This window comes from Lepidochelys kempii, chromosome 8 (assembly GCF_965140265.1).
Source record: "Lepidochelys kempii isolate rLepKem1 chromosome 8, rLepKem1.hap2, whole genome shotgun sequence".
Lineage (NCBI taxonomy): Eukaryota > Metazoa > Chordata > Testudines > Cheloniidae > Lepidochelys > Lepidochelys kempii.
The window spans coordinates 92,812,308-92,833,744 of record NC_133263.1 but is presented as its reverse complement, the minus strand read 5'-3'; the positions used below and the strand labels follow the sequence as shown (position 1 = coordinate 92,833,744).

At 40.9% G+C, this 21,437-nt stretch overlaps 1 protein-coding gene across 4 annotated transcripts in view; it reads left to right on the top strand.

Annotated features, from left to right (window-relative positions):
• The window catches only part of FGGY (FGGY carbohydrate kinase domain containing), a 191,948-nt gene that overhangs the window by 117,972 nt on the left and 52,539 nt on the right, over nt 1-21,437 (top strand). For all 4 annotated transcript variants that reach the window (XM_073357533.1, XM_073357531.1, XM_073357532.1 and 1 more), the window contains exons 9-10: nt 15,535-15,642; nt 19,428-19,489. In XM_073357533.1, coding sequence (XP_073213634.1) covers nt 15,535-15,642; nt 19,428-19,489 — 170 coding nt within the window. The remainder of the gene's footprint in view (nt 1-15,534; nt 15,643-19,427; nt 19,490-21,437) is intronic.

The following is a 21,437-nucleotide window of genomic DNA, read 5'->3' as shown; positions in this document are numbered from 1 at the left end:
GACAGAGAAAATGCTTTGGAAAATAATCCTCTCTAAAACTGGACTAAGACTAATAATCTGCAGCTGTGTCATTGATATCAGTGAAAATGCTTTGCTTTGAAGATTCCATCAACGCAGTAGTTTTCATTCTCTGATTGACTGAAAGCTACCCTTGTGTGACATAAAGCTGTATATTGGGATGTTTGATATATAATACTATGTACTTTTGTAATACCATCTATCTGAGGTATCTCAAGGAACTTTATAGTGATGAATGAATTAAGCCTCATAGCTCTTCTATGTAAGAGAGGTGAGATTTATTCCAATTTTGTAGGTGGGAAACTGAGGCAGAGAAGAATTTAGTGACTTTTTAAATGTTTGTCTCTTTAGATTTACAAATTCTACCTACCATTCCCTCCAGGGTTATATAAAATGTAAATGACAAATGTGCCTTCCGCCCCACGCCCCACCGTTAACTGTGACCAGCAAGCATGTGTTTAAACATGACAATACGTGTCCACATTAAGGGCAAATTGTATTGAACACCACATGTGTTAAATTTCTCACACAATGAAATACAGACAAGTTCTGACTCTGTGTCCAAAACTCATTTCTTTCCTGAGCGTTTTCTTTCTTTTTTAACTTCAGGGCTACAAACATATGCTTTAGGCTGAGCTTCCTACCCAGCTAGCTGTTCTTAGGGTTTTCCCCTGCAAGACTCCTCCCTCACTCCATATCCCATCTCTTGCTTTACAAAGAGACTCCACTTCTTTTCCTCCCAAGGTGAGACCACTGAGAGTCTAGAGGATAGCACCTTGAGACATCATTTTGTAACTATGATTTCCTTAGGTTTGGAGCAAACGGTGGAGGGGAGGTGTTTGAGAAGGGAGGAGATGAGAGGAGAATGTAAATCAGATTGCTGCTCTGTGCTGGGCTGTGTTGTAAGGGTGTTTGAGCTTTGAGAATCTGTTTCTGTTGGCATTTTCTTGCAGCATCACTGTATTATCCCATATAGAAATTACATAAAAATAACATTAGGTCTGGCCTAAATCCAAAGCGAAAGAATGAACATTCACACTTTAAACATCAAACTTCTCCTGTCTAGGTTCACCAAAGCACATAATTAATGAGTGTATCCCATTGTAACTCGATATACTGAAGATCTAACCATTCACTATGAAATTCCTTTCTTTAGTAGATACAAGCCAGAATTTTAGCTTCCTTTTCAATGTTTTAAGGTGATTTTCCTTTGTTTCCTTTTTAATAGTTCAAAAATATATCAGATTTGACAGCTACAAAATTTCATCTAAACTCAAAGTATCCAGTTTTGTTATTCTTCTCCTGATTTTAGAAAAATCTATTAGCCTGAGACCCAGGGTGTAGATAAAACCCCAGCTTCTTAACCGAATGATCTGCCCCTAATAAAACTAGGTACAGGATTTCCTTCAGATCACGAGCAGATTTGTGTGTGTTTGACTGTCCTTTCACATTGCTGGCCTTCTCTGTTCATGTGACTGGGCAGGAGATTATTAAACAGTTCACTTTTTTCCATGTGCTAGGCTTCCTGGTGGAGAGAAGAGAAGAGGTTATGCTGACCCTAATATTAACTCCTTTGACCCTGAATTAAACTGTAATGGAGTGGCTAGTGTGCAGCTGAAACATACTTTGCTAAGGTGGCTTCTTGACTCAAGACAGTCTAATGGATTCTTTTTAAATTATTTTTTTTTGATTTTCAATTAAATAACAATGTTTGGTGGGATTTAAACTCTTTAAAATTGCAATGTTTTCAACTAAGTGGCACGATATAGTGGCTACAATATAGAACTTTCAGACAGAACTCCTGGGTTTTGTTTATGGCCATGTCACCAACTTGCTCTATGATCTTGTCAAATCACTTATCCTTCTTCTGCACCTCCATTTGCCCACTTGGAAAATGGAAACAAAAGCTCAGATTGCACCCTCAGGGTATGCAATCATAGCATCCTGGTGAAGACGAGGACCAAGGAGATTAAGAAGAGGACAGCCACAACACTGAGGGGAGGCACATTGGTAGGGGGAGAGGAGAATGGAAAGAGATACGGCAGAGAGGGTGGGGGGGAATGGAATAAGACAGAAAGAGAACAAGAGTAGATGAATAACTGAAAATGGTATGGAGATAAAGAAAGAATCGCAGTGTAGGATATGGGGTGAAAGAGTGATGACAATAAAGAAATGGAAAAAAGCAAAAAGCAGGAGAATACATAGCAGTAAGATTAGTGCATCTTCTTTAATGCATCAATGCCCCTCTAATCCTGTTTTCCTAACAGAAAAGGGGGAGATAAGAGGCTTGGGAGGAGTCAGTTAGGGTTCTGGAGTTGTGAAGAGAAGGCATTTGAAGAGGATTTCAAGACAGCCTTTACTACAGTAATACAAGTAAATAATTTCCAATTTGAGCACTAATAGGTATAGCGATACTCATAGGTGCTGGAATTAGAGATGCTGGGGGTGCTGCCACTGCACCCCCTGGCTTGAAGTGGTTTCCATCATATCCAGGGTTTACAGTTTGGTTCAGTGGCTCTCAGCACCCCCACTACACAAATTGTTCCAGCCCCCCGGCAATACTCGTGTCTCAGGAATGCTGGGAAGTTGAATTAATTGTCTGCGAAGTGGTTTGAGATCCTGGAATGCAAGGTACTATATGCAGTAAGTGCAAAATATTAAGGACTGTCTGGGCCACAGTACTATACAAATGATACATTTTTAATTTCTATAAACAGCAGCAAACCACTAAATTCAGGAAAACTCCATTGACACATGGGCAGCAGGTTTACCACAAAGGACTTTTGTTCTTCATCCTGTCTCACGCAGCCCTTGATGAAGCAACAGTTGTTTATCTGAGTTTCTTCTTCCTTCTACAACTACGAGTCGGGGGTGGGGGAAGCACCAGTTGGGACAGAATTAATTAGGGAGAATGTACAATAGTTGTGTGAGCAAAGTACAGTGACGCATTAGCTGCTGCCCTTCTCTCCGTGTGCCTGAGAATCAGAGTTTACTCTGAGCTCATTGTTTATAACTGTGGGTTATAATCCTGAGGTCCTCTCTGTGTTTATGCAGTCACTAGGAGTTTGTATCAGTAAGTAAGGAGCAAGTAAACACTGAATAAAGCACTCAGTATTTTGCCCATTTAATTTTTCAAATAACAGCATGTTTAAAACAGTGTGAGATGGCACATCCTATGTACTGTAAATCGACTTCCAGTAACACCTAGGGAGTGCAGTTGAAGTTTCCTGTTACCAGTAGGTGAGATATTGCTGGTACTAGTGACATTCCCCATTACAGATAGAGGGAGTTCCAGCTCAAACCACTGACGCCTTTCCTACTGGTAAAAAGGGAAAATAAATCTTTTTAACTGTACTCCACTGTACTGGGACGTTCATGCAGGCTGAAGAAAATAAACCAGCCCCAATTTTGAGAGATTTTCTTCATATGTTTCCCATTGATTTCAGTTAGAGTTATGGGTGCTCAGCCCCTCACAGGATTAGGCCATTATAAAGAATCACATGAGTCACAGTGTTGAGACAAGGGAAGTGTTTATTTTACTGTTGTAACTTTTTGCATTTCTTTTTCCTTCTGGGAGCTAAATGTTCAGGGCACTTTATCCAGCAGCTAAACTCCAGTTCATGCAGGAGTTTCAACACTCTTTGAGCGTCTATCTGATCTGACGATTTGTCTGAGTAAGGACCTCAGGTGTTGGCCCTAACTAGAGGAACTATAAAGACATTTGGTAGCAGAAGGCCAGCTTCTATGGCATAACCTTCAGGAAGGGATATGGAACAGGATAGCCCAACAAGGCTCAGAGCCTGCGTTGACAGACTTGGGCTTACAGGGCTTGCTCTGTGGCACTAGAAATAATGATATAGACATTGCAGCTCAGGCTGGAGCTTGGGCTCTGAAGCCCATCCTGCCCCCTAGGCTTCAAAGGCCGAGCTCCAGCCTGAGCTGCAATGTCTACGCAGCTGTAGTGTGAGCCCAAGTCTGCCAACCTGGGCTCTGACTCTTGCAGCTGCAGGCTGCCACTTGCTGGGTAGACGAACCTATGGAGGCTCTGTGTTGGCTCTGGCCCCTGGCATCGCATCCCAGCTTTTAGGCAATACATCTCCATTGCAGCCATGCTGACCAGGACTGTTCCCATTTGGGGCTGCACCAGAACCCTAGATGGAGAGGGGTCTGTGGAAATGATGAGATAACTTAGGGTTCTGCTTACTTCTTTGTTCCTCACTCCAGCCACACAGATTTCCCAATGTGTACAAGACACACACACTGAAGCCCAGCCATTCAGCCTCTACTCCTCCCTTATCCCTAGACCAACAGAAAGGCTTCTGTGAGGTCTAGAAGGGGTATGGTGCTGCTGATAGTCTGCTCTTTGGTTGTGTCTACATTGCGCACACAAAAAGTGTGATCTTAACTCACTTTAGCTAAACTACATTAGTTAATTCTGTTTAAAATAGCAGTGAAGATACAGTATCATGGCTTTTAATTTGGGTTAGCAGCTCAAATACAACCTCAGGATGCCATATAGCTTTTAACTTGAGCTGCAAACAACTTAAAAGCCGTGGTACCATGTTGTTATGGCTATTTTAACCTGAATGAAGAACATACCTATTTTTTTCCAATGTAGACATAACCTGTGTGTGGTTCTAGGAGTTACAATCTGAGGTAAAAAGTTTAGAGTTAAAAGTACATACCCCAATGTTCTTTTGAGACACTGCCGTTGTTCTGCATTTGAATTTAAGTCAGTATTATAGTAAGTTTCATTCTTTTTTCCTGATACTCAGATTCCCTACCTGATTTTCAGGTTTGAATTTTTTGCCTTTTTTAGTTGGTTGGAAATGTTAAGAGGAATTCGTCCATGTTTATGACGATCTCCCGGGAATTTAACTGATCATAGCCATGAAATGTGCCGTTTTTAAGATTATACTTTAACTTCAGGACACATTAGTGTCTGTCTAAGGGTTACAATCTTCATAAAGAACAGTATTTTTGTGACAGTGGAAAAGGAGTAAAAATAATGGGGTGATACAAATTGGTGTGTAGTTCTGTTGAGGCCCAATATCCCCACTGAGCTATTGCAATGGGTGGCAGGGGTGGGAGTTCTCTTGTGAGTCACTAAGCAGTATTGCTTTAGAATGGTACGAAATAGCATTTCAGCTGAGGACACCACTAGGCTCTTAGAAGCTATCATGTAACCAGACAACCTTTCAGTCCATTTATCAAAGCACTCGTAGTTCCCATTTCAAGGCAGGCGACACAGTAAATATGATAAAAAAAAAGGTTAATTTGTATCCAGACATTTCATTAAATAAAACGATAAAATAAATCAATGCCCTACTGCGGGTGCTTAAGTGCTTAGCAAAAAGCTTCTGAATCCATTAGGAATTTACTATTTTTTTAACTCAAAAAACAATTTAACAGATTAAAACTTTTTTCTTTTTTTGGCCAATTGCCATAAGAAGCCTTGGCCTTTGGGAATAAAAAGAAAATAATTGTATGCCATGGTGTACCTGGTGTATTCCTGCCCACACCCATGCGCAAGATGGATTTAACATTCAGGCAACATTGAAAAGAGGCCAGAGTAGAAGTGTAGGAAACAGGCATAATGGAACCAGGCAAAAGTTAGTTGGTTGTAATATTTTAAATATCTGACAAGTCTCTCACATGTAGGTTGGAAAATGCAATAGTCAGGAAGCTATTATTACAGAGTAACAATGAAAAATAAGCAAATACAATTAAAGTATTTATATATATTACTCTGTTAAATAACACTGACTTGTTTAAATTACTGTGTGTAGTTTTTAAATAATGGGTAGATCATTAGCAAGTAATTCACTCTTGAGACACGCTGGTCACCAGTATAATGCAGGGCTGTCCATCTCAGGTGACAGAAAATCTCTCTCCAGGAGTGATATTGTGCGGCACCGGGCACCCACGCCTCATACTCTGCTGGAGAAACTGGAGTTGGCCAATGTAGTCTGAAAAGTCGGCAGAGCTGGCCTAAGAGAGGCATGGCCAAGTCACCAAGGAATACAGTGATGTACTATATCCCCAAAGCAGCCTCTGCAAGATGAGCTCCCCTGACTGCAACTGAAAGCTGTCTTTCCCTGGCAGAACTCCTGGCTGGATGGCTGCACAAACACTGCCTGTCACCTCCCACATTGCCCTCTATTGGTACAGGGGAATACCAGGCCTGATATATCTTGCATTGAATCATATAGTTAAATTTAAATTAAATAAAGGGGGCGCTTTACCGCTCAACTTTATCCTTTTATTTTTCTGTATTCAAAATGTTCAGCATGAAGATGTAGTTGAGCTGTTTTTAAAATGTCAACAGCTAGGTTCCCTTTAAAAAAAAAAAAACCCAAAACCTGGCTTATTAAGTCCTTGATTACATATTTAATGTAGTAAATATTTACTGTGGTTGCAGCTAAATGAAATGTTCCCAGGGTGGCAGTGGTTGTACACCATGGAGCTGTGTACTCAGGGATCCTTTTGGTAGATTCACAATTTCCTAATTTTTGAAAGCCTAGATTAAATGGCTGGTGCTGCACTCTTCATTTAGGCAAAACTCCTACTGCAGGAGTCATGTCCTCCAGTATTCTCTTGCTCCTCTACATTCAGGAATGTAAGAACAGAAGCATTCAAGGCAGACAAATTCCACCCTTTTTCTATGTCCAGGCACTGTCTGTTCCTGACTTGAAAAGGTGCCTTTTTCAGCTGTACAGACAATCAGTGGCACTTCTAATTATAGAGTCTCAAACAGTAGGGACAACATTTTCAGACTCAGGTTCCTAAAGTTAGGCACCTTAATCCATATTTGGGCTCCAGAGTAGCTGGGTTGGGGTTCTGAAATGCTGACCCTGGACGTTAATGGTAACTAGGGGTTCTTGGCATCTCTGAAAATCAGACCAATCACTTAAGTGTGTAGATCTGCAGTCTGCCCAGATCCATGGCAGGTTTCAATCAGTTTATGTACACGCCAGCTGAAACTCTGGCTCCCAAGTTTGAAAATATTGGCCTAGACTGATTTTCCTCTGCATCCCTTCCCCCACTTAAAAATACAGTCGAAGTAAAGATAGACATACCTTCCATTAGGTAAATCTTATGCTTTGTTAATATTTTAATCATGATCATATAATCAGTGTTAAAATACCTTTCCTTATTTTGTTTTTAATGAACATAGTGGAAATGTTTAATAATTTTGATTAACTTTTCTTTGAATTAACTCGTTAGATATAAGGCCAAACTGTACAGCACATTATGCCATTTCATAATAACTCACCTGAAACACATGCAGAGCTGAGACAATCAAGAATGTTGTTACTTTCTTAGGCATTAATCATACACTCTGTTTAGGATTATTGCTGGAAGAGCAGTTAATGCTTCATGGCAAACTTAGAAAATTAGAAATAGTTCTGCATACATGTCATTTATTTTTTGTTTCTGTTCCTGTAAGTGCTGGCATTCAGGATATTTACAAACAGGAACCTTTAAGAGCTCATCTACTTGTGCCTGACAGTTCTCTCTCTGTGAGATTATAATTAGAGGAGAGTCTGAATTGGAACACTAGATCCAAGCCTCAGATATGGAGAATCTTTAGATTCCCATCTTACTCCTGATCCAAGTGTCAGGAGGCCAGTCTATCCCCAATTCTTATAATTGCCATAGCAACAAGTTTTGTTGTCTCAGAGGATTTGGGGAATAATAACAGCATCAGAGGAACAGTCAAAGTTCCTGTTTTCATACAAATGTCTTTAGGCCAAATCCTGAGGTCCTTACTCTATTTTTACTCTTTCCTAATTCAAGCAGTTCCCATTGACTTCCTTGACCTGAGTGGGGCTACTCGTTTATAGTTACTCACAAGCACAAATGTTTGCAGGCTTGGTTCCAGTATCATTACAATGCAGCTCAGTTGCTGTGGATCGCCATAGAATGGTGTGTGATTTCACATCACAAAAACTGTACAGCTATGTAACAAACCAACGATTGCCACAGAGCCTATGCTTTATGGAGAATATAATCAAACAAAAATATAAGTGCTGTACACATCACAGGATTTGCAATATTGAAAATATACACACCTGTAACAAAGATTGCAGTGAACGTTTTCCCTTTCTTTCGAGTACATGTCTGAGCTGCCATATGTTAATTGATTTTTTTTTAATCTTTTGCATCAGGCTGCAACTTGAATTCCATTACATTTTATTGTAGAAATTATTGATGTGATGTAAAAAATTTTTACAAGGTTAGTTTAGTTTTCTTTAACTTGGCCTTGGGGAATTGCCTCTAGGATTGAAAGGTAGTTCAGTTTTTGTGCCCATTTAGCTGTTGGCCTCTCTTTGGCAACTGCAGAGTGGACATCTGGGAACTAGACTGAGTCCACCAAAATTAATACAGGCCATTGAAAAGTCACCAAATTGTAATATTCAGTAGCTAATAACATGAGTGGGATTCAAACCAGAGACCTAGAGATGAAAGGTTCTGTGTTCCCTCTGAATTCTCTCTCACACTTTTTTTTTTAAAATGATCTTCATTCTCTGTCATGGAGGTGTGTTCACTTGGCTAGGAGCAGCAAAACAATAGAATGATTACTAAAATAAGATCATACCCATCAGTATTAAAGCCTTGGGTTGAATGAATATTAATATTCTCAACCTATAGTAAGGCATAGATTTGAAAGTTAGAAGACAACACACTAGGTAATGCATGTAGCTGACTTGTCAAAGATCAAAGACCAGAAGTATAGACAGCATATATTACTTGGTGATTGATACAGCACTGTTTTTTTCTGTCCACTCTCACTAAATATCTTGGATCTTGTTCCTTATGTACCTTACCCTAACAACAGCAGCTATTATTCTGTACCACCATCTGTAAAAGCTGATAGATGAAAAAATTTCAAACAGGCTTTATGACCTAGCTCCTCATTAACAAGTGTTCATGTCGCCAAATGCTCTGACAGTATATTGCGGGCTCAGTTCTGCTGTCATGTACACTGATGTAAATCAAGAGTAGTTCCACGGAAATCAATGACATTACACCATTGTAAAACTATTGTGAACGAGAGGAGAATCCGACCCTGATACTGTAACTCTGCCAGCTTGTCACAGAGGCCCCGTTCGGATGGAGTGGTGAAAATGGAAAAGGATACACATACTGCAGTGTACCTTATTAATACAAAGATTTACTTCTCAGCCAATAGCCAACTTCTCAGATAGAGTCATGGAATGAATTCATGTAAGGTTATACCATCAACACATGGAGTCAACTAAAAAGGAAAGTTCTGCGGGAATTCATGCTTCTATAAAACGGCTCTCACCTGTTTTATTTTATCATGTCTCTAATTACAGAGACATTTACATAAAACTGAGGAGGAAACATCTGTGCATGCCTGGTCAATTATGGCTGTTCTGGCAAAACAATACCAGTTAAGCAATATAGATTGAGTTTACCTTGTGATTTCATTTTATGGATGGGGTATAGGCTAAAATGATTCTATGCTCTAGAGGTCTGTGTTCTGCTCCATTCATTGTCTGGACCAAATGTCAGTGTTGAAAACTTACATGATCTTAATTTGGATTAAAGACAATGACGCCACTGATTCACTTACATTTATTTCAAGTTAGCTTTTAACGATAATTGTGAGTAATTTGTTTCTTCCACATATACTTTTGCAATTGAGTTTTGGAATTTTTTTAAGCCATGTTTTTTATAAATCTCATGCCAGTGCTGTTTAAACTGGTCCTTTGGTACCATAGCATAATTCTACATAGCATCATATATTTTATAGCCTTTTTATATTTTTGTGCATTGCCAGATGTGCTCCTCACGCCTTCTGATCCCAGATAGTTTGACATTGATTTTCCTAGTGCACGTCAGGGTTGAAATCAGGTCTGTATCTCATCCAAATGATCTATTCATAACAAAAAGTGCCTTCTGGCAGTTGTACCACAGCTGAATACTGTTAAACTGAATTCATCATTTCAGTTGTTTCTGATTTCTCTATAATGTTTACATATCTTACATATTAGTATAAGCTTGTATAGAGTACAAACTGAGGTTAAACCTTCCCGGACAAAACTCTTTTTCTTTATCCTCTCTGCTAGAAAATGCAGAACTTCTCTTTCACCTGAAGAGTAGAAATATAGAATCATAGAAGTGTAGGACTAGAGGTCATCTAGTCCAGTCCTGTGCACTCATGGAAGGACTAAGTATTATCTAGACAATCCCTGACAGGTGTTTGTCTAACCTGCTCTTAAAAATATTCAATGACGGAGATTCCCCAACATCCCTAGGCAATTTATTCCAGTACGTAACCATGCCGACAGGAAGTTTTTCCTCATGTCCAGCCTAAACTGTCCTTGCTGCAATTTAAGCCCATTGCTTCATGTCCTATCCTCAGAGGTTAAGAGAAACAATTTTTCTCACTCCTCCTTGTAACAACCTTTTATGTACTTGAAAATTGTTATCATGTTTCCTCTGTCTTCTCTTGTCCAGACTAAACAAATGCAATTTTTTAAGTCTTCCCACATAGATCATGTTTTCTAGACCTTTAATCATTTATGTTGCTCTTCTCTGGACTTTCTCCAAATCTTTCCTGAAATGTGGCGCCTAGAACTGGACACAATACTCCAGTTGAGGCCTAATCAGCGCGGAGTAGAACAGAAGAATTACTTCTTATGTCTTGCTTACAACACTCCCAGAATGGTGGTGATGTTTTTTGTAACAGTGTTATATTGTTGACTCATATTTAGCTTGTGATCCACTATGACCAACCTCCCCCCCCCACCCCACCCCACTGATCCCTTTCTACAGTACTCCTTCCTAGGCAGTCATTTCCCATATTCAGGGGACACCATCACAGGGCCTAATAACATCAGCCACACTATCAGAGGCTCGTTCACCTGCACATCCACCAATGTGATATGCCATCATGTGCCAGCAATGCCCCTCTGCCATGTACATTGCTCAAACTGGACAGTCTCTACGTAAAAGAATAAATGGACACAAATCAGATGTCAAGAATTATAACATTCATAAACCAGTCGGAGAACACTTCAATCTCTCTGGTCACGCGATCACAGGCATGAAAGTTGCGATATTACAACAGAAAAACTTCAAAACCAGACTCCAGCGAGAGACTGTTGAATTGGAATTCATTTGAAAATTGGATACAATTAACTTAGGCTTGAATAGAGACTGGGAGTGGCTAAGTCATTATGCAAGGTAACCTATTTCCCCTTGTTTTTTCCTACCCCCCTGCCCCCCCCAGACGTTCTTGTTAAACCCTGGATTTGTGCTGGAAATGGCCCACCTTGATTATCATACACATTGCAAGGAGAGTGATCACTAGATAAGCTATTACCAGCAGGAGAGTGGGGTGGGGGGAGAGAAAATCTTTTGTAGTGGTAAACACCCATTTTTTCATGGTTTGTGTGTATAAAAAGATCTTCTGTACTTTCCACAGTATGCATCCGATGAAGTGAGCTGTAGCTCATGAAAGCTTATGCTCAAATAAATTGGTTAGTCTCTAAGGTGCCACAAGTACTCCTTTTCTTTTTGCGAATACAGACTAACACAGCTGTTACTCTGAAACATTTCCCATTTTGTAGGTATGCAACTGAGTGTTCCTTCCTAAGTGGGGGTACTTTGCATTTGTCCTTATTGAATATCATCCTATGTATTTCAGACTATTTCTTCAGTTTGTCCAGATCAAAATCTAGGAGCTATTTTAAATGTTCCAAAACATTTTTGATAAATGGGTGGGCATGTGCTTTTTGGGAAGACATGGAAAAGGCAGCAGCTTCCTCCATAAAAAAAAATCTGCTATCCCAACTAAAATACTATGTGGCAGAAATTGTTCTCTAAAAGCAGCAGAGAATGTCTGTAAGTAACCATCACGGAGAGAGGGCAATATTTTCTCTAAATATGTTTAATCCACTTAAATGAGTATAGATTTGGGCTGTGCTTCCTCATATTAGAATTCACCATGTGAATAGGTCCAAATGTGTCTCACCCCCGCCCCCAAGTACTTGTGGCAGTAAATATCATGCAGTGGCCTGGGAGCCAGGAACCACATGGGTGTTAATCGTGGCTCTGACAGGGATTCTCTCTGTAACTGTGGGCAAGTCATTTAACTTCCATGTGTGTCAGTTTCATGCTTTGGTTACCAAAATGAGGTTAATTAATTATATTAACCTATCTCATCAGGGAGGTAAAACTGGCCAAAGGAGGTGGTGACAGTGTTATAAGTAATAAATCAAATAATGTTTGTAAAGTGCCTTAAAGACAAAAAAACACTATCTGAATGCTAAGTCTTATTATACAGAGTAACAATTTTGGTTAGATATGAAGCAGAAAATCTGGGTCTCCCTCCTCATACCCATTTCAGCTTTCAAGACCAGAATGGTGACCTCTCCTATTCACATTAGAAATAAAAATCACCTATTCATAAATCCAAAATTTCTGTTTCTGCCCTGTGAAGGCTATGATTTTCCCAAGCTTCAGCAAGACAAGTAATGGCACTAGTAATGATCTATCCATGCCAGCACATGGGTGTGTTGAAAGTCAATACACAGGTTAATTTGGAAAGGATATGACATTAGTGCAGGGGGAAATTCTCTATTTGAATATAAAAAACTGTAAATATGGTGGAGCTGCAGCAAATTTTGCACCCTTTCCACTGTGTAGGCCCATTTACTCCAGTGGGATTGCATATGACGTAAATCGAGACAGAGTTTAGGCTTTTTATTATGAAAATACAGATGGCAGCTGCAGGCGTCACACATCCTCCAAATCTAATTCAGGGAAGGGAAATGCCAAGCTATTTTATTTATATTCTACATACAGGTGTGGAAGATGATTCATGCCACTGCTCTTCAAAGACTTTCTGAATCTGTTCTAGTGAGAGAGGAATCCTCTCAGCTCACCTTTTTCACAGAGACCACTATCTTCAGTTATGCTCCTTAGCTGCCTACCCTGCCAAAGCTGCAAGTGTATGAAGTTGTTTGAGGTGGGGGAAGCAGCTGGAGAGAGAGAGAAATCTAATGATGCCGGGAACAGGGCAGATAATCCTCTGTATGATAACACAACATTCCTTGTCCCAGAGTAATTAAAAGGGAGAGGAAGGAGAAAGCTTCTCCCTGTAGTAGGGCGACCAGATGTCCCGATTTCATAGGGACAGTCCTGATTTTGGGGTCTTTTTCTTATATAGGCTCCTATTACCACCCTGCCCACATCCCCATTTTTCACACTTGCTGTCTGATCATCCTACCCTGCAGAAGAAATAAGAGTCAAGCCCCATTGGCTTTATTCACTAATGCATAGATATGTTACTGTCTCATTTTGTGCCATACATGTGTTGAAAGTTTGCTGGAATGTATACAGATGGTATTTTGGTAGGAAGATGATAGGAAAGTCTCAGTGCAACTAGATATGAGCCAGCACAGAAACATCCTGTCCTGGCAAATTCCTGTGGGTATTTTCCAAAATACAGAGCCTGGCTGCTGCCACTCAGAATCCCCTGCTTCCCAGCAGTACCAGCTCCAAGGGCAGTTCAGTCTTTTAATCAATCTGCTTCTTCTAGTCACTGCTGACAGAATATGGGACAGTTTTCGGAATACTGGGGTAGTACTTTAGGAAATATGGAAAAGAAAGAACAATGGAGCAAAAACAATGTTCCAACCTTCCTGTAAGTCTGTAAACGTCTCATTTTCAGAGGGCCTTGTAATTTAGCATACTTAGTCTGTGCAGTCACTCTTATCCATAATGTGTGGGAGAGTATAGCTCAGTGGTCTGAGCCTCTGACTTAGATTAGCTAGCCTTTCTAGAATTGCAGGTTCTTCATCCTTTCAAGATAGGTAAATTGACTACCACAAAGTTTGGTGTGTTGAGACTATTTTGGATGAGACTTTAAAAATCCAAGTCCAGTCTGCTCTGCATGGTCCTTCTCCTCTTTAGAGATGCTGTGATGTCTTGAGTTAGAGTAGAGAACTGTGGGTCAGGACTCCAGTGCTTAACTACACTGATAGGAAGTTTTTCCTAATGTCCAGCCTAAACCACCCTTTCTGCAATTTAAGCCTGTTGCAGTATTTAAAAAAATTTAAAAAAACATACACCCTTCGCAATCTTTTTGGTGGACACATCTGCTTGATGTCCTGCATGGCTTGTTGAATTCAGGGGCAGGGCAGTCATTCTTCATGCTTTTTTTAATGAGATGTGGCTGCAGTTAGTTGTGCAAAAAGGTCATTCAGCACAAAAGATCTTTAACAAAAGTATTTAAAAACATCGAGGCAGATAGTGTGGGTACACTTGAGTAAGATTCTCTCACGCACAGTTGTGTTATTCCCCAGAGAAATCAGGGTTGGGGATTGCTGAGAAATATTTGGGAAGCCAATTTCTCTTCTTTGTTTTTCTTACTTAATTTCATGTTACTCTTGAGAATCATCTGTAATTTAAGATGACAGCGTGAGCAGACTATTGTTTGTGCAGAAACCTTTCTGCTGGTATATTTATTAAACGTGTGATGTGCACATGCCAATAAGCTTACTCTAGTGGGCGCTGCCTAAACTTTACCAAAATCTTCTTCTACTAAAGTTTTGAGCCCACTCCCATTGAATTCAATGGGAATTCTGCATTGCATTTACTGGGAGCAGGACTGTGACTTTTATTTATTGTGTGTATGAACCATGTAAGTAGTGGAGGGTCATTCCCTATGGACCATGAAGTTCCACGTTGAATCTCAACTGTGAAAATTTACAGGATGCGCATGCTAGGACGGGCCAGTGAGATAGGTGACTAAAATTTAGAGTGGGTTTAATCAGCGATTAGTGTTTGACCACCATCTGGCACAGGGAACATCATCCAATTAAAAAGTTCATTGAAACTAGGGCGCTGTCAAGCGAATAAAAAATTAATCGTGATTAATTGCATGATTAAAAAAATTAATTGCACTGTTAAATAATGGAATACCATTCATTTAAATAGATATTTTCTACATTTTCAAATATATTGATTTCAGTTGCAACACAGAATACAAAGTGCACAGTGTTCACATTATATTTGCACTGTAAAAAAACAAGTAATGGTATTTTTCAATAACCTAAAAAAGTTTTGTAGTGCAATCTCTTTATCATGAAAGTTGAACTTACAAATGTAGAATTATGTAAAAAAAACTGCATTCAAAAATAAAACAAAGTCCACTCAGTTCTACTTCAGCCAATCACTCAGACAAACAAGTGTGTTCACATTTGCAGGAGATAATGCTGCCTGCTTCTTGTTAACAGTATCGCCTGAAAGTGATAACAGGTGTTTGCATGGCACTGTTGTAGCCGGTGTCGCAAGATATTTATGTGCCAGGTGCACTAAAGATTCTTATGTCCCTTTGTGCTTTAACCACTATTTCAGAGGACTTCCATGAGCGTTTCCAGAATCAGCTCCTAATTGCTGTTAAATGTTAGCCCTTGAAATACTGTGTCAAACAGAAGGCAACTAGAATAACTAGATTTACTGTTGTCTTTTCAGATAAGCGATGCTCCCATTTTTGTGCCTGGTGTTTGGGGTCCCTATTACTCAGCCATGGTGCCTGGATTCTGGTTGAACGAGGGAGGCCAAAGTGCTACAGGAAAACTGGTGAGTCTGCAAAGGCACAAATAGCTTCTTACTAAAATATAGTGACAGTTCCTCAGCTGGTGTCAATCAGCATAGCACCACTGAACTCAGACCTCTTCCAATTTACACCACCTGAGAGGCGGGTCCCAAACACTGTAATATCATAGAAGCAAATGTGCTGCAAACAACACTACATGCTTGGCTGCTTGGGAATGGTAACTAAAGTCTGTTAAGAAGCTCCTAGCCCCACCACCCCACTGCAGGGCAGAAGCCCCAAGCTCCCCCAAACAGTCTGATAGGAAGAGAATGGGGAGGGCATGGAGGACTTAAAGAGATGTGCTTTAACTGTAAAAGAGCCACATGCCGCTCACAAGCCACAGTTTGCCCGTCCCTGCTATATTGTCATATAAATCTCTCCCTTGAGTGCAAGGAGTATGGCTAGATATACAGATACATAGTGTGATAAAGTTCCTCCTCTACCTTGTTGGGTCCTGCACTTTATGGCGGATTTGCTCACCTCAGAGGTTCATGGCAGCCCTCAGTTTGGCTGATTCTGCTAGAGCAGGGGTCTTAAACTCAAATGACCACAAGGGCCACATGAGGACTAGTACATTGGCCCAAGGGCCGCATCACTGACCTCTCCCCCGCTGCCCTGGCCCCACCCCCACTCCACCCCTTCCCTGCCCCAATTCCAACCCCTTCCCCAAAATCCCCACCCCAACTCTGCCCCCAGGGGCTGCAGGAGGGGTTCAGGGTGCAGCAGGGGGCTCAGGGCAGGGGGTCCAGGTGCAGGAGGGGGTTTGGGTGCAGGAGGGGGCTGGCTCTGGTCCAGCGCACACCAGGGGCAGGGCAGGCTACTTACCTGCCTGCCCTGCCTCCCCCGCCACTGCTCCAGGAAGCAGCCGGAACCTTGGGGGGGGGGAGCCACAGAGGTCTGTGTGTTGCCCTGGCCATGCCTCCAGGCACCACCCCCGCAGCTCTCATTGGCTGTGAAGAGAGAACCGCAGCCAATAGGAGCTTCGGGGGAGGTACCTGGAGGCATGGCCAGGGCAACACACAGACCCCCTATGCCCCTCCTCCCCCAGGTCCCGGCCACTTCCCAGAGCGGCACGGGGACAGGGTGGGCAGGCTCTGCCCTGCCCCCTGTGTGCACCGGGCCAGAGACACTCTAGGTAAATACTGAGGGGGGGCGGGAGGGCCACAAGGAGCTGGCAGGTCGCAGAAAATAACCCCATGGGCCACATGTTTGAGACTCTTGTGCTAGAGACTCAAACTTGCCCTAGACTCAGCTAACCTCATCGCTGGCTAGCATAGGAGAAATGGAGAACAAGCTGCACTGTCTCTGCTGTCCCATATGGGTTGGGGACAAGCCAGATCCCTTTCCAAATTAGACCTTCCCTTCTGGTGTTGCTCACAGACCAGGTCAACTCCTCCTGTGTTGAATCAGGACTTGGGGGAATGGGGGGGACCCAGACCCATCCTCTACACTGGGTTCCAGCCCAGTGGATAACAGCTGTCTACATCTCCTGTAACAGCTGCATGACAGCTAGAGCTACAACTTCCAGGGCTTCTCCCCCATGACCTCCCCCCAGTACCTTCTTTATCATCACCACAGGATATTCCTCCTGAAGCCTGATCAAGCTTGTACTCTTCAGTCCTCCCGCAGCATGCCTTCTCGTTCCTTGCATACACCCCCACTAACTGAGGGGAGGTCCTTTTTAAACCAGGTGTCCTGATAAGTCTGCCTGCCATTATTGATTCTAGTATGTTCTTAATTGGCTCCAGGTGTCTTAATTAGCCTACCTGTCTTAATTGGTTCTAGCAGAGCCCCTGCGCTGGTCACTCAGGGAACAGAAAACTATTTATCCAGTGGCCAATATATGTGTCTTCTACCAGACTCCTGTACCCCACTGGTCTGGGTCTGTCACAATACGTATCAGTTTAATTTGTTAATAGATAAAAGGCTTGATCTTGCAAAGTTCCAAGTTTTCTCAGCTCCTAGTAGGCACTTGCTACTTCAGAGGATTGGGTCCTTGGAGGACTTTGGAAACAGATATTTTAGGTAGGGCCTATAGCAAACATTAGCAGTAACCTTTGGTATATTGGGGAACATGTATCTTTATCAAGATATTCATCAAATATTTCATGTGGTCTTTTTCAAATTATATGTCCATGTGTTTTGTGTATATATAGGGAGAGGAAGTATATATGTAAAATAAACACAAGGGTGGATGCTTGGTTGTGTCCATTATAATTATGCAAAGCAGTAGCCATCATAACATCCTGCTTTCACACACTTCTCACTTTCTGAGGGAAAAATCATATTTTGGGATTATGTTTTTAGTAGTTGATCTCTGGATGAAGAAGAAATTTTTTTTTTGCAAAGTTTGAACAGAGTCACTTGAACCCATTGAGAGTTAAGCCAAAGTGAAATAAAGATCCCATTCCCTTTAAAAAGTTCTAATAACACTTTTCTATATGAGGCTACCATAAAACCTGCCAAAGTTTGTAAATAGGCCTGGAGACTCTGCTTGTCCTGGTGAAAAAATATGTTTTTAAAAAGGAATTTCTAAGCCTTTGAACTGCATTTTCAGAATAAATAGGGAAAAAACAGGGGAAAATATTGTATTATGTTCTGTTGCATTAACCGAGAAATAAGATGCAATCACATAATTTTGCATATCCACAAGGGAGCACGGGTAAGTTTACACAACCAGCCTTAACTTCGGCATTTCTTAATTTCTGAGCTTTTAAATATGCAAACCTTATCATTGCATTAATAGAGATTTTTTGTAAGTAAAATGTGTTCATACACCTACACACACACACACAAAGCACATAATCACATTTTATTTATTTAGATCCCATCAAACATATTCTGGGCAAACTTGCACAGTTCATAATGACCAGGGTCAGCCCTGAGTTGACTTGTTCTGATGTTAAGATTTCAATCAGCCAATCTCAGTCCAGCCCACAGCTTTGTTTCTAACACCATTTATATTTTTATAAATGGCTTTCTTTCATCTCCTACACAAAGTCCAGAGGGAATCAAGATGTATGAAGTTCTTTTCCTGTATACAGATGTGTGTGCATAGTTAAAATAAATGTTATTATACTGTTAACACCCAGCACCCAAACTAATGAATACTAATCAAAATTAAACACCTGTCCTGACTTGCTGCCAGCAGGTCTTGCCAAATCACTCACCTATATATTCATTACTCTGGGTAGCCATAGTTTTGCCTCATTACCTTTACGGATGCCATTGACAGGCATTATGGACTGGCTACAAAAGCTGCTAAATTGCCATCTTGAAATTCCACACAGTCCTAAACAAGGCATTGGTTTGTGTTATAACGCTAGACACCTTTCCCTAGAGGGTCCAATTCACATGTCAACTCTGTGTAGGGTAAGTCTTTTTTAACCTTGAGTTAATGGATTTTCATGGTGAAGAACAAATGTCCTTGTACTTGAATAAACACTTGTGGAGTCTCCACACTCGCCATTACAAATGTGTTGGCTACTTCAAGCTAACGGGCAATCAATTATTTGAGAAGATATAAGCTCATCATTCTGCTCATTTTTGGTATGTCATTGTTAAACTTTTTAAGCCAAATCCTGATCCCACTGAAATCAATGAGAGTTTTGCTATTGGTTTCAGTAGGACCAGGTTTTAGTACTTCATGAGTAAGCTGGAAGCTCTTTTGTCAATGTAGAATGACAAAGTTTCAATGTATTTTACCAGGAATTAATTTTAAAATTTAATTTATTTTAAGCTGGTTGTTTTTCTTTTTAATCTTTTTCAGATAGATCATGTAGTCCGAGGCCATGTTGCCTTTCCAGAGTTACAAGCAAAAGCGGCAGCCAGGTCACCACTCTTATTTCTTTATCAAAACATCGACCTTGCAAAGATCATTTTGACATGACATTGTACCTTCATCCCTATACTGCAACGTTCCCATTTCAGGATGTGGGGATCAGCCAAGCTGGCTGTGAACTCAGTCCCCTGAGTCTGAACTGATTGGAAGTATTTGCAAAGGCTTCTGTAATGATAATTCAGGGTTCAAAGCTTTAAAAACCTAAAATATTCACCCTTAGGTTCAAATACTTACCCAAATGGTATGGCTGGCCTGCTTTGCACATCAAAGTCTTCTTTGTATCCATCCCAATATGTCTCTTGGTAGCACAGTATATTGTCCATGCTGCAGACCTGGGTGCCTAGGGCTTGCCATGTCTCAAACCTCAGAGATGGTGAGGTTTAGCTTACGTTGCACTATTAGGAGAAATCTGCTTTATGAAAGAATAGCTAGTATATGAAAAAAAGACTGGGACAGTGGTGTAGAGAGGAATGCAAACCCAGAATAAAGGGATAGTTAAAACTAAGAGATGGATCACCCCAGTACCAGCCATGTTTTGCATGCGTGCAGCGTGTCTGCAGGAGGCGTCTGAGATTCTAGAGTTTCTTGAATGAGAAAACACAGTTTACACAGTGCAAAATCCTTGACTACTGAATGTAAGATGATATAACCGTCCTGTGTGATACCGTGTTGTATCTTTAATTCTTATTTGAGGCTCATGCAGTTAGTAAAACTGTGCAGGAGAGTGTTGATAAAGAGGGTCATAATATTTTATATGGTTAATATACCAATGGTATTTTTATAATGCTTTCCAGACACTGCCATTCTAATGATATGTTTTCATAGCTATAAATTTAGTAAACAAGCCACTTATAACTTCACCTTCCTCCCCATTTCCCCGAAAAAGGGTAGCATTAAGGGACTAACTTAAACTGACAGAAGCCAGGAACTTTGCAGTTCAGTTTGAAATTCCACCCTTCAGGCATCACCTTGTACCTAGCTATTACAGCACATGTGGCCTAAAACTTCACCCGCTATTCTGAGGCGTCGTCACAGAGCACTATATCAGCTGAACCAGCCAAATGGAAGGGGATTATTTAGTGCAGAGTTTTGGTCTGAAGTTCCTGTCTTTTCTCAAATTAAGTCAAATTCTTAATATTAACGTAGGGTTTTGTTTTGGTTTTGGGGGTTGTTGATGAGGAGGGGATGGGGAGTTATTTGCCTACAGATCTCCTTTAAGTATTTTAGGGGGACTATTCTGATATACTGGGCCTCATTCTTCACCTTGTGTTGTCATTATGCTGGTCCAGAGCAAGTAAAGTTAGTATAAAATGCCAACACATCAGAATTCTCCACTCACATGTCTAGTGGCATTTTAAACCCACTTCACATAGGTGTAAATGACTATACAGGGTGCAAGGCCATGAAGAATCAGGTCTGTTTTGTATGATAATATCATATAGACATTATTGAGATAGTAAAACTCCACCTATGCTGGCTAGAGTGTGGACTCAAGATGACTTTGTGGTCTAAGCATCAGAGCTGAAATACCCTATCTTCCTAGAATCACAGGTTCTAACCCTGACTGGGGTTGGGTCACCCCGTCATTTTTCCATGGAGGACATACGAAGTTCCATGTAGTTTACATTGTTTGGGTCCCTCTGTGGTGAGACCTTGAAAAACAAGACCCTCTCTGCTTGACATCAAAGATCCTATGGCAGATTTTTGTAAGAGCAGTGTTTTGCCCTGGTGTCTTTGGACAGAATTTCCCTGTCTTCCATTAGTGAGCAGTGCGCTGTTTTGACTCCTCTTCCCCCACCATAGAGATGACTGCTTTTCAGTAGTGATGTATATCTGTAAAGTGCTTTGGGATCTTTCAAGCAATGTATAATAATAATAATTGGCAGTTCTTTCCATCTGTGGATCTTAGGGCCAGATTTTCAGAGGTATTTAGGGGCC